At 39.2% G+C, this 13,176-nt stretch overlaps 1 protein-coding gene across 2 annotated transcripts in view; it reads right to left on the minus strand.

Annotated features, from left to right (window-relative positions):
* hhat (hedgehog acyltransferase) overlaps positions 1-13,176 on the minus strand; it is a 67,319-nt gene that overhangs the window by 51,193 nt on the left and 2,950 nt on the right. For both annotated transcript variants that reach the window (XR_008804359.1, XM_056238900.1), the window contains exons 3-8: positions 11,431-11,498; positions 11,168-11,281; positions 10,886-11,080; positions 5,834-6,064; positions 5,587-5,749; positions 2,312-2,462 (exon numbers count right to left, since the gene is read on the minus strand). Coding sequence is in view for 1 of the 2 variants with exons in the window: in XM_056238900.1 (XP_056094875.1) it covers positions 2,312-2,462; positions 5,587-5,749; positions 5,834-6,064; positions 10,886-11,080; positions 11,168-11,281; positions 11,431-11,498 (922 nt within the window). In the remaining variant the exon portion in view is untranslated. The remainder of the gene's footprint in view (positions 1-2,311; positions 2,463-5,586; positions 5,750-5,833; positions 6,065-10,885; positions 11,081-11,167; positions 11,282-11,430; positions 11,499-13,176) is intronic.

Consider the following 13,176-nt stretch of genomic DNA (forward strand, 5'->3'; position numbering starts at 1 on the left):
ATTTACATGAAACAAGGGCATGGTACATCCATAGTCCTTTCATGTACTATGGATTTATTAAAGTAAGCAAATAGAAGGCAATAATTAGTAGGGGTGTCACGATTCTCCAAATCCTCGATTCGATTAAGTTTTCGATTCTAAGGTCACAATTCGCCTTTGGCTAAGCCCCGCCCCCCTTAGTTACTGTTGCTACGTCCGACAAACAAACTTCATCTGGGCTCTGGTATCAACATGGCTTATGCTGTGACAGCTCTTCCTGCTGAAATTTTATCAAACTTTTATAAAGCAGCAAATAAAGTGTCCGATAGAAGTAGGCAAAAGCTGCTGCAATATACGCTCGAAGGCTATATTCACGACATACAGGTGAAACGCAAGGAACAACAAGGCATCCAAACAGAGGCAAAAGCATACGGTCACAGTCAACAAATGACCCACCGCATATCCTACTAATGGAGATGGAGGCTGGGACTCACAATATCAAGGAGCAACACTGTTCATGCAAAGCTGGAGGTCTCTATTCACTTCTATAATCGTTATTACAAAGCAAACGGACTACGCGAGTATAACGTTGTATTTATTAGCAGTGTGTGCTAGACGACACTTGTCAGGATTTGACTTCGGTTTGGGAAGGGAAAAAAACGGACACACCCCTCCAACCTCTCTGAGAAACGCATATCTGTGTTACAAATGCCCCAGGCACAACGTTTAACCATATTTTTGATAAAACTACGACGGTAATAGCCGGCCGAGACCAAAAATATGAGACGCCTGTGTTAAAGTCAATGGAGCGCTGTGAAAAAGTGTCGGACCTCTGTGGGAGCTCGTTCTTGGCTGTGCTGTGATTGGTCAATCTACATTCTAGGGTGTGGCTTAGCCAAAGGCAAATTCGATTCGATTCTCGATAAAAAAAAAAAAAAAAAAATTTAAGCGCAGATTGCTATGCAATTTTTAGACTACACGTTTATGCATTATGCAATATAAATTTGTTCACAATGCACACTACACCATTGCCAAATTTAAAATATAACAAAAACAAGTAACATCATAAATGTAACAATAACTTTATTAAGGCTTCTATTGGGGTTTTAGAATGAAGCTTTGAATGTCTTTCTCCGTATTTTTATGGTACACGCACATAGCAGAGCTTGCAAACTGTGGCTTTTTTGTCGACAACGCGAACGTTGTCAACATACCGCACTGCAAATCCAAAATACCTCCACACCGGCGACTTCAGAGAAGCAGGAGGGTGTTCAAGTTCCGTTGATGGGTCTTCGATATCTGCAGTTGCCATGATGTGTCAGTTAGAGGAATCGCAGCCTTTCAACAGGTGTTTTGTTTTCCGCACCGTGATGAGTCATTCATCATAAACGATCTGTTCACGGGTCTGTTCATTGCCTCTGTCACGCGACAAATGAACAAAAGACTCGGAAGGTAAAGTAATTATTTGTTCCCTGTAGTGTAAATTATTTTTCACTGCATTCATTATGTACATCTTCTTAATGTTCGGGGAATTTGCATGTTAATAGTATAACATTTAAAGCCCCTGAAATGACTAGAAAAAAAGTTTAGTTAATTTTGATGAACGAGATTGAACAATAGAGTCTGTAAAACGATCCGAACTTTCCATCACGGACGCGACATGGGGCGTGGCAGTATCGACGATACCATTTTTTATTTCGATTTCGATACCATTGAATTAATTTCGATCGATTTCGATTTAATATCGAAATCGTGACACCCTTAATAATTAGTAGTAAAACACACATTTTACTAAGTATAAAAAATGTACTGTAAAAAAAAGAAAGACAAAAAGTCTGCTGTTTCCAGACTGGTGTTGCCTAGGAGACCATTCAAGACTATTCAAGTTGAAATGCTGTATACCTTCATCAAGCATTCTAGCTTTTAGAGTAAAATTCAATCGTTTGGGAGGAAGCCTGCATGTATGAGCCTGTTCTACATCGTCTCACGAGACGTCAGAGCGCTCAACTCCATCAGAGAAGCCCAACACTCAATCCCATACGTTAGAGATAAGATGTTTGTGACATTAAACAGAAAGCATGAATCTTATTACGCTCCTGTAATATGCTTCTAGATGGTGTAAGTGAGTCTTAAACAAACCTGTTCCAATCGTATCACGGCTTAAATCAATTAAAGCAACTGTAGCGCAGCTCTGACCCCTGCTGTTTCACAGATGTACTGCAGATGACAGTTAAACCACCTCAAAATCATTCCAGCTATAGGACACAGAGCCTTAGAAGTCAAAGGTCAGAGCTTTTGAAGTTTGACAGATAACATATGTGTGTATATTTACCTCCACATTCCAGTGAAGCTGTACATGATGCTGACACACCGTGGTAACGTGGGTGGCTCCAGTCCGTCCAACCTGACGAGCAGAGACACCGCTCCAAATAAGACCAGATACTTTACGTAAAAAAATTGCACTAACGCGAGAGCCAAACCACCTGCAGGTGAAAAAGAGAGCGGTTACATGACATAAAACAGTAAAGCGGCTATGTGCTTGATCTCACACAGACATGTGCCCTTTAAACATCTGAACTGACAGGGTTCTTCAGCCACATCAGGTGCCTACATACAGTACTTATGGCCATGCAAAGTTTTTGAAGCTCATTTCGGCCCTTCATCCTATTCTGGCTGAGAAGAACCACAGATTTAATGATTTTAATCAGATTTCAGTTTTATTCTGAACCGTTTCATAATTTAGTTCTATCATCCTTTCTAGGCATATCTCCCTATTCACTTTTCAGTCACTGTGTGTGTCAGTGGAAACTGAGTACAGCATCTGTCTTTTCCCATATCCCACTGCTACAGAGCTAAAAGCTTGTAAAAAAAAAAAAAAAAAAAAAATAGGACAGAATTTCTGCAAGCACTTTCTGTACAAAACAGGTACAAAAAGGCGATAATGACTCGATGTTCCAGTGTGCTGCTGCACAGACCGCTCTCTCTTGCAGAGTCTGTGTTTATGAATCAAAGTTCAGGCAGCACAAATCAGCAACTTTTACAGATCAATAGACAGCAAGTGCAAAATCAAGATGCTGCAATGGAGAGCGCACACACAAGGCTGAAACTCAGTGTGTGTGTGTGTGTGTTTCATTGCGAACATCTGTGCACGATAATAATATAATAAACACTTTAAGACCCAAAATAACACCATATACAATGACAGACTGCATCAATTCTGAAAAACATAATTTGGATAAAAACTGTAGAATTTTCTTAAAAACTATGCATATTTCCCCACTACACACTATGCAAACAGCAGTATGTCGCAAAAGTATGATGTCAGAAAACTAATAAATATCATAGGCTCACAATAATTTGCAGATGACGTACTGCATGAGATTTTGGACACTTTGTTGTTATCCTACACTCACCTAAAGGATTATTAGGAACACCTGTTCAATTTCTCATTAATGCAATTATCTAATCAACCAATCACATGGCAGTTGCTTCAATGCATTTAAGGGTGTGGTCCTGGTCAAGACAATCTCCTGAACTCCAAACTGAATGTCAGAATGGGAAAGAAAGGTGATTTAAGCAATTTTGAGCGTGGCATGGTTGTTGGTGCCAGACGGGCCGGTCTGAGTATTTCACAATCTGCTCAGTTACTGGGATTTTCACGCACAACCATTTCTATGGTTTACAAAGAATGGTGTGAAAGGGGAAAAACATCCAGTATGCGGCAGTCCTGTGGGCGAAAATGCCTTGTTGATGCTAGAGGTCAGAGGAGAATGGGCCGACTGATTCAAGCTGATAGAAGAGCAACTTTGACTGAAATAACCACTCGTTACAACCGAGGTATGCAGCAAAGCATTTGTGAAGCCACAACACGCACAACCTTGAGGCGGATGGGCTACAACAGCAGAAGACCCCACCGGGTACCACTCATCTCCACTACAAATAGGAAAAAGAGGCTACAATTTGCAAGAGCTCACCAAAATTGGACAGTTGAAGACTGGAAAAATGTTGCCTGGTCTGATGAGTCTTGATTTCTGTTGAGACATTTAGATGGTAGAGTCAGAATTTGGCGTAAACAGAATGAGAACATGGATCCATCATGCCTTGTTACCACTGTGCAGGCTGGTGGTGGTGGTCTAATGGTGTGGGGGATGTTTTCTTGGCACACTTTAGTTGGCATTGTTTAAATGCCACGGCCTACCTGAGCATTGTTTCTGATCATGTCCATCCCTTTATGGCCACCATGTACCCATCCTCTGATGGCTACTTCCAGCAGGATAATGCACCATGTCACAAAGCTCGAATCATTTCAAAGTGGTTTCTTGAACATGACAATAAGTTTACTGTACTAAAATGGCCCCCACAGTCACCAGATCTCAACCCAATAGAGCATCTTTGGGATGTGGTGGAACGGGAGCTTCGTGCCCTGGATGTGCATCCCACAAATCTCCATCAACTGCAAGATGCTATCCTATCAATATGGGCCAATATTTCTAAAGAATGCTTTCAGCACCTTGTTGAATCAATGCCACGTAGAATTAAGGCAGTTCTGAAGGCGAAAGGGGGTCAAACACAGTATTAGTATGGTGCTCCTAATAATCCTTTAGGTGAGTGTATAAGACAGGAGTATCAAAACTGTCCTGTAGAGTTTGGCTCCAACTTGCTTCAACACACCTGCCTGGACGTTTCTAGTATGCTTAGTGGGACCTTGATAAGAAGGTTCAGGTGTGTTTAATTGGGGTAGGAGCTAATCTTTGCAGGACAGTGGCCCTCCGGGAGCAGGTTTGGACACTCCTGCTATAAGACAATAGGTGTCAAGGAGCCGTCAAATTTGAAAAGGGTTGCTATTTTCAAATGTAAGATCTGCAGGTACCAAGAAACTTGTTCCTCAGGCATACACAACCAGTCAAACATTTTATGTCAGTAAGATTTTTTATTTTTCAAAGAAATTCTTTTATTCTGCAAGGACACAGTAAATTGGTCAAAAGTGACATTGAAATTGTTAAAATTAGTTCTATTTCAAATAAATGCTTTAGAACTTTCTACCCCCCCCAAAAAATCCACAAAAATATTAGGTAGCACAACTGTTTTCAACACTGATAATAACAAGAAATATTTCTTGAGCAGCAAATAAGCATGAAGCAAGAATGATTTTTGAAGAATCATGTGAAACTGAGGACTGGAGTAAAAGCTGATAAACATTCAGCTTTGCCATCACTGCAAAAATTAGCATTTTAAAATAGAGAACGGTCATTTTAAATCGTAATAATATTTCACAAAATCAGTGTTTTTACTGTAATTTTTGAACAAATAAAAATAACCTTGGTGAGGATAAGACTTATTTTGTCAAAAACATTCAAAGATCTTACCAATCCAGAACTTTTGAATGGAAATGTACTTATTTAACAGAGAAGACTGTGTTTGGTTGCTGATAGCATATCTTCAAACTTCAAAAGGAAAATGCCAATACTGTGAATGAAGCATATCTGTAGAATAGCGAAGTGTGTATTACACTACACACTTGCATCCCTAAAGATGGCTAAGACGTTCTTCATTGAATTCAGTATATACTATGAAAGTACAAGAATTCATACACAGCCACAGACTTACCCAACGCCCAGTGCGGCAGCATCTCCAGGTAGGTTTCGTTGCTCTGGATGGCGTGCATGTACATGAAGTGGATCATGAATTCTGCTAAACACCACCAGACAAACACGCGCAGTATTCCGCTTAAGACATACACCAAAGACACTTTACACACCGGTCTTTCTATCTGCAGAGAAAGAGAATGACATTTACAATACATTTGGATAAAGAACAGACCCTGCACCCTTTTATGAACCTCATTTTCTTCTACCTGTTCGCTGAAGTCTCTGTAGGTCATGATGGGTCCGTTGTAGAACAGAGGATGATAGAAGCAGTAGGCAGTGAGTTTGTAGAACTGAGGAATTAGAGTCTTTAGTCCTTTATCCTGTAGAGAGGAGCAGTGCCAGCACAGCTCCAGACTAAAGCTAATGCAGCGCAAACTACAAACAGCAGTACTGAAGAGCAAGAGGTAGTACTGGTCCTCAGAAGAACACCAGCCACGCTAGAGACAGATTAAAAAAAAGAGTGGAAAAAACATTTAAATGAACCAAACTAAACAACAGGAAGCTAAAAAAATCAGTGGCTACAAGACAATAAATGAAATGTGCAACACAAGACAATGAACAGGCCCTGAAATAAAAGTATTATTAGTAAGCTGGTGCTATTGGATGCAAGTGGCTCTGGAAGCAGCCGGAAGACTATACCTGCATCTGAATTCGCCTCCTTCCCTACTACATCGTAAGTAAAAAATTGTTTATGAAGTGAGGAGTATGATCAAATTCATTGCATTCATAACAAATACCTGGAGAGATTCTGAATTGCAAATCCAGTGGATACTTTACTATTCCACAAGCCCACATGGAGGGGTTTTGAAGACAGTGAAGCGACACAATTGACGACGAAGGTCACATGACAAAGCCAACATGGGGGATGTAGCATGTCCGGATTTCATTTATACTACACAATCTTGTCAGAACTGGTAAAGCAGGACCACAATCTACAAAATTCATAGCAAAAGAAAATGACAGACTGAAAAAAGATCGATCCCATTCGCCCAGTAACTTCTCGTCACCCTCGACTAACTCTGCCAAAGCCCCAAAAATAAAATCTAGTTTATTGAGGATCACAACTTATTTTATGGCCTCTGTGAGCTTCTGCGTGTTTGAAAAAAGTTATTATTTTTCCAATTCCGTTTAGTTCCACCGGTGAGACAGAAAGGACACACTTCACTTGTAAAACTGCTGCACTGAAGAAATATAGCACAGCCGTACAGTTTGTTAGGTTTGAAATTATAAAACAATAGATATATTCTTTAAAATGAAGACAAAAAAAGTAGCCTTGTTAGACTGGTTATCCAATGTTAAGGGAACATTTCCAGTAAATTTGATGAACTACACATATGGTTGCTCTGATAGTCAAACATTTACTAAAAATCATCTTGGAACCATTTACAACTAAGTTTGATATGTTGTATCCAATGCAATGTCATTCAGACACTTTTAAGCTCTATGTAGGGTGGCCATGGCCAAACGTGTCCAAAATGTCCTTTGTATGTCATTTACCCATCATTTACTCACCCTCATCCCGTTCTAAACCTGTAAGACTTTTTTCTGTGCAAAATAGAAGATATTTTGAAGAATGCTGGTAACCAAACAGTTTCGGTTCCCAGTTGTATTTTTGGTCCATACAATAAACCAAAACGGTTGAGTTACCAACATTCTTCAAAATATCTTCTTTTGTGTTCCACATAAGAAAGTAAGTCAAATCGGTTTAAAACGACATAAGAGTGAGTAAATGATAGCAGACTTTTCATTTTTGGGTGGACCATCACTTTAACACTATACTCAGTCGCTGTAATACAGAATTTTCATTTGTGGGTGGACTATCCTTTAAGTAGGCTTCTATGTACTGTAAGTGATGAACAACCGCTGTAAACCACAGCTCCATCTTTCTAAATTACTCCACCTCAGGCCAGCATCCACTGATCCTCTGTGTTGAAAATAAACTATCTACTGGGCATACTCAGAAGACAGCTGGCATCTAGCCAGCCGACACAGCAGCAGTCACTTTCAAAAACTCATTATCGCCACTCAAAAATAAAGCTATAACCACCTCTAAATTACACTAAATGACAGGGCAGCGTTCTGAAATTAGTCACTGGCTGATGCTGTTTTTCTTTGTATGTCATTATGGCAGTCTCTGTGGTATAGCTGCATGGGTATTGCTGTCTTCCTGAAGGTTTTTCACAGCTCATAAGTAACTGAGTTAAACAGAGATATACAGAACAAAAAATATATAATTAAAAGAGAATGAAGATCACAATAGATTAAATTACAGTTGCTTGTTCTTCAGATGGGTATGCTAATAGATGCTGCTGAGTAATAAATAATAATTAGATGAAGGTTTAATTAAGAAGGGGTGTCACAATTAATCAAGGAGAAACTCAAGGAAAGTAGGGAACTCGTTTGTCACTCAGATCAATATTCCCTCTGTCTCTTTTGTCCCCTCTATCTGCACGAGCTTGTTGATCTCGTTGCTTTCACCTTCAGTCAGTTATTTAATGACAGCTGTCAATCAATCATTCACTGTGTCAAGTGACAAAGCAGATAAAGAAAACAAACAAAAACAGGACCTTCTGGAAGCCAGCTGACTCTTTTGGTTGTACTGTTGTAACGTCTATTGTGTGAGAAAAAAGGAAATACACAAGCACTGTTGTGCAGGTAAACGTTTGACTTTGAATATTTGCTTGAGAGACTGTTTGAAAGTGTATGCATCACTGTGTTTGTGTGAAGAGAATGGTGACATTTAATGCGGACTTGTTTCAGTCTCATCCTCATTCTCTCTGCGGAGCTCTGCAGATGTGCTCTGAGAGCCCAGGAGACAGCATAGACTGATCCTGAACCGGACAAATCCCTCACTCTGTCCATCACACCTCCTCCTCATCAATACAGAAAGCTTTAAAGGGACACAGGTAGTTCATCCAAAATTAATAATCATCATCATAGAACACAAAAGGAGAAATTTTGAAGACTGTGCTGGTCACACCTTTCCATGCAATTCCAATGAATGGGGACTTAAGGTTTTTTTTTCCATGTTCGAAAAAAGGGAATATAAAGCAGTCATATGGAGCGCTGTTACGGTGCTTTTATGTCAAGTCTTCTGTGATAGTCATGCAAAAGATTTGCATGAGAAACCGACCAAAATTGAAGTTATTCACTGATAATCTTCACCTCTGGGAAGCTTTTAACTTAAAGGTATTGTAGGTAGGAATTTTATTTAAAAAAAAACTTTTTTCCAAATTTGTTTAAACTTGCTGTGTATATCAATGCATAATTAAAATGTAAATACTCTGAAAAAGAAAGTATAAAAATCGAGTGTCTGTAGACCTCTCATGACTGTTTTAAAGCTCATTATTTCCATTCACTCCACCCCCTCCCTTCTGGGCTCCTTCCAAAGCCACGCCCCAAAAACACATGAACGCACGACTCCGACCGCTGAGCTGAAGACGCATTATTTACCTGAGACGAGCGGAGAGGAAGGAGTGCAGTGCATGTAGTGACATCATGTCAGAATCACATGTAATAAAAAAATCTAACTTTATCATTATGAAGATAAACAAATAAGATGTATTTTAGTACTCACTATCAAGCTAGCATATTGATATTGGTAAAGTTTAAAATATATATTTATTGATTCGCTAACGAGCTAGTTATCAATAAGGCAAAGCTAAAAACAGGTTGCATGATACACGGTTTTCCATTGCCATCATTTACACTGTGATGAAGATGAATTTCGTGTAACATTCATAACATATATGGTGTTCTGCATGTAAGAGTGTCCATGATGAAAGCATTGTTGACTCTGATGAGGACTACACTCCAGAGACAAGTGCCGCATCGTCAGCTCGAGGACAGATCCGGGGTCGAGGGCGAAGCAGAGGAGGTCGTCCCAAGGCGTCACTTTTCAGCCCCTTGAGCTCTCTAAGTTCTCGCCATCGCTGGAAAGCCACGCCGATATTGACACATGTTTTATTTCGTTGTTTATCCAAATACTTTTTGTTCATTACCTTTTCTAGTAACGTTACTGTCTTCCTTTTTTAGCCTGGTTTGCCTTCGCGAACTGCATATGTGAATTTTGATTGGTCTTTCTCTGCCATTGTTTTGCTATGCCTAGGTTCCGTGCCTCTTGAATTCCTCAAATCAAACGGATACGCGCAAGTGGGCAGGTCATGTGTGGCAAAAGGTTGGTTGCCATGGTTGCGAGAGAGTGACAGTCGCCTAAGCCAATCCTTTGTTTCGTCCCGGATGGAAATAATGAGCTGTGTTTAGTGCAGATTAAACGGTCTAGAGTCACTCGATTTTTATACTCTTTTTATCAGAGTACTTACATTTTAATTATGCATTGATATATACAGAAAGTTTAAACAAATTTGGGAAAAAGTTTTTTTTATAAAATTCCTACCTACAATACCTTTAAGTGAGTTGAACAGAACAGTTTGATTTGTGCATGAACCATTCAGATTGGTTTTCGGAACTGAATCAACCGGTGTTGTTATTGTTAACTAAAAGAAAAACTATTAAAATAATTTTCGTTATTTGAAATAAAGGTGAAATTAAATATTAAATAGAATATAAATATTAGATGAAAAACTTAAATTGAAAGAAAAAGTCAGCAAAATTAAGTTGCTTTGGCAACTAACTGAAATAAGTTTAAGAAATACTAAAAATACTGAGACTAAAACTGAAATAAAAGTAATTTAAAGCTAAATAGAAATCAGAAAACAATATAAATGACAAAAGAACAACAAAATTACTAAAACAAACTAATTCAAATTATTAATAAATACTATAATAGTATAAAAAGTAATACTAAAATAACACTGGAATCAACCAACTGAAAAGATTTGACTTAAAAGAACAATTCGTTCAAGCATTGCTACTTCCCTCATGATTTTGGAGTATGGCGAACGATTTTATGATTTTGCACTATTACAATACTTTTAAGGTGGTTTTGCATCCTTTTTGAAGCATGAAAGATCTCGCCATCGTTCATGATAATTGCATGGAAACCAGCAACCAGCACATCATTCACATTTCTCATCATTTTGTGTTCTAAGAGGGGGAAAAAAGAAAGCTATATGGACTTGGAACAACATGAAAGTGAGTAAAATGAGGACATTTTTGGGTTAGCACATCATGTCATTTTTGGGTGAACAACCCTTTAAATTTGACACTTTTATGCAGCTTCTCCTCAGAGGAGCGGCAACTTTGATGCCTCACGTACATGGATTACAGCAATTACAGGCGCACAGAGATTCACACACCTGTAAATCCTGGAGGGCACTGACATTTAGTGTGGAGAGCAGTAGGAGGGAGCAAAACCACGATAGGGCGGGGCTACGTAGCTGAGCAACCACCAATGAGATGCTCAGATGCAGCATCAAAAGAGTCACGCCCCACACACCGAGAAGCCAACCAGCAGAAAGCAAGCCATACACTGCAAAGACTGCCAGTCGGAACTGTAACACAAGTGCACAAGGAAAGATGATGAAACATGCAAACATTTGATGACTTGCTCAAATTCATCTTCTCTGCATCAAAATGACCTGAGGCAGATAACAGGCTGCCAGTCTGGACACCACAGCGTGGCCAATCAGAGACCACAGAAGAGACCGCCATGCCCACTCATTCCAAAAACTCCATTCAAAATCAGTAGGGTCCTAAAAACACAAAACACACACACGGTTTTGTTTGTCTGTATAAAAGGAACTTGTTGATTGAGCAGGAAACAGAAAATTAGCCTTGGTGGGGTGCATTAGCCAAATGTGCCATCCTGATAAAAGTCAACATAATCACCATGTTCTCTCACCTTCTTGAATCCCCATATAAGGAATCCTCTCTGCAGCTGCACCTCTCTGTCCAGACTGACCTCATGCTCTGTCAATCACACACAGTAGAACACATTTCTCATACACTATTCTGGAGGAATACAAAGTCTGTACACAGGACTATTTTGGTCAACTAGAATCAGAATTCAGCTTTACTGGCCAAGTTAGCTTACACCCGACGGGACCCAAATGTTTACAGAGTTTTACTTTGATTTTCAATACTTTGCATTTTAAAATAAACTTCTAAATGTCTGTTCAGTAGAACCTATGTAACAGACAACACAATTTAGTAATTGTGGTGCTTCTAATTAAGTGATAAAAAGCAAGTTGCACATTTTGTACAAAATACACTCATCTTTGCACCAATAAAATGTGCACCACTTTATGTTTTACTATCTGTTTTCACAGACAGGGCTTAGATTAAGCCAGGATTAGGCCTTAGTTCAATTAGGACATTTAAGTAGCTTTTATAAACATGCCTTTGAAAAAACATTACTGGTGTGCATCTTGAGACAAAAAACTGATATATTTTAACTAAGATATGTCAGTGCAAGTGGCTTTCAGTTAAGACGGTTTAAACATGCATTTTAGTCTGGGACTAGGCTTAAGCCTTGTCTGTGAAACAGGGGGCATATGCAATATCTAATTCATTTAACTTACAGTAGAATGTCTATAAAGTGGTATTCGAGATAGTAATTTAAGGGCACAGAGCTTTGTCATTTTTAAGACCTGGGACAGTCTTGCGCACTTCCAGTTGCGTTAACATGCTCGCAAGTGTGGGTATTTGGACAGGCCCTATAAAAAATTGAGACAGTGGTTGGCTGGCTCTGTATTGTCCACAACAATATTCGAAGAAGACCCCATAACTTTTCCCGTTGTTCATGATTTGATGGATTAGGATTAAGGATAATAATGTATTACTATTATTTTACTCAGTTTCTACTCCACTAATATTTAAGCTTGGCATTACTAGAAAAATTTATATTCATTATTAAAATACCTAAAATGACGGCCCCCTGGTTGAGAACCACTGATCTAAGATATTTAACATCCACTTAATTCTTTAATTTGATTATACGGACACTATAGGATGGAGGTTTGAATGCACTTCTCTTGTTCACCCAAAAATCTCTGATCATTTACTCACCCTCATGTGTCATGTCATTCTAAACCTGTATGGTTTTCATTTTTTTCTGAACATTTAGCAGAACTTTCACTATTACAATGAAAGTAAACTTGGCAGCCCTATCCACTTCCATTTCATGGATAAGAGCCCCATGGATAAGTTTTGTTGATGAATATTGAATATTCCCTGCACACATGCATTAACTCTCTTCTTTCTCCCCTGCAATGCAGTGTCAGTTTGGTATTGTTTTCCCCACCCCTCCCCTCTCTGTCCATCCCTCTCTCCCATCATCTCTTTATTCATCCAGTTTCTTAGAATGGACCTCTAGTCACCTCGACAGACGGTTTTCCTGCAGGGTGCAATGGCAGGCAAGGATCTATTCACACTGTCATAAACACACACACTTTCCAGAAAAGAAAGTGTACATAGAAACAGAAGTGAGAGCACATTGCCATCTGGTGGTCGCACTGTGTTGAGACACAAAGACTGCAGAAAGAAGTATCATGGGTATGTATGTTTGCTGTGATACAGATCTTAAGTGACACTGATCTGGAGTTATATTTTGTATAGAAACCCACTTCAGAAACAATGTGATTAATAG

This window comes from Rhinichthys klamathensis, unplaced genomic scaffold (assembly GCF_029890125.1).
Source record: "Rhinichthys klamathensis goyatoka isolate OS25496 unplaced genomic scaffold, OSU_Roscu_1.1 h1tg000547l_1, whole genome shotgun sequence".
NCBI lineage: Eukaryota > Metazoa > Chordata > Actinopteri > Cypriniformes > Leuciscidae > Rhinichthys > Rhinichthys klamathensis.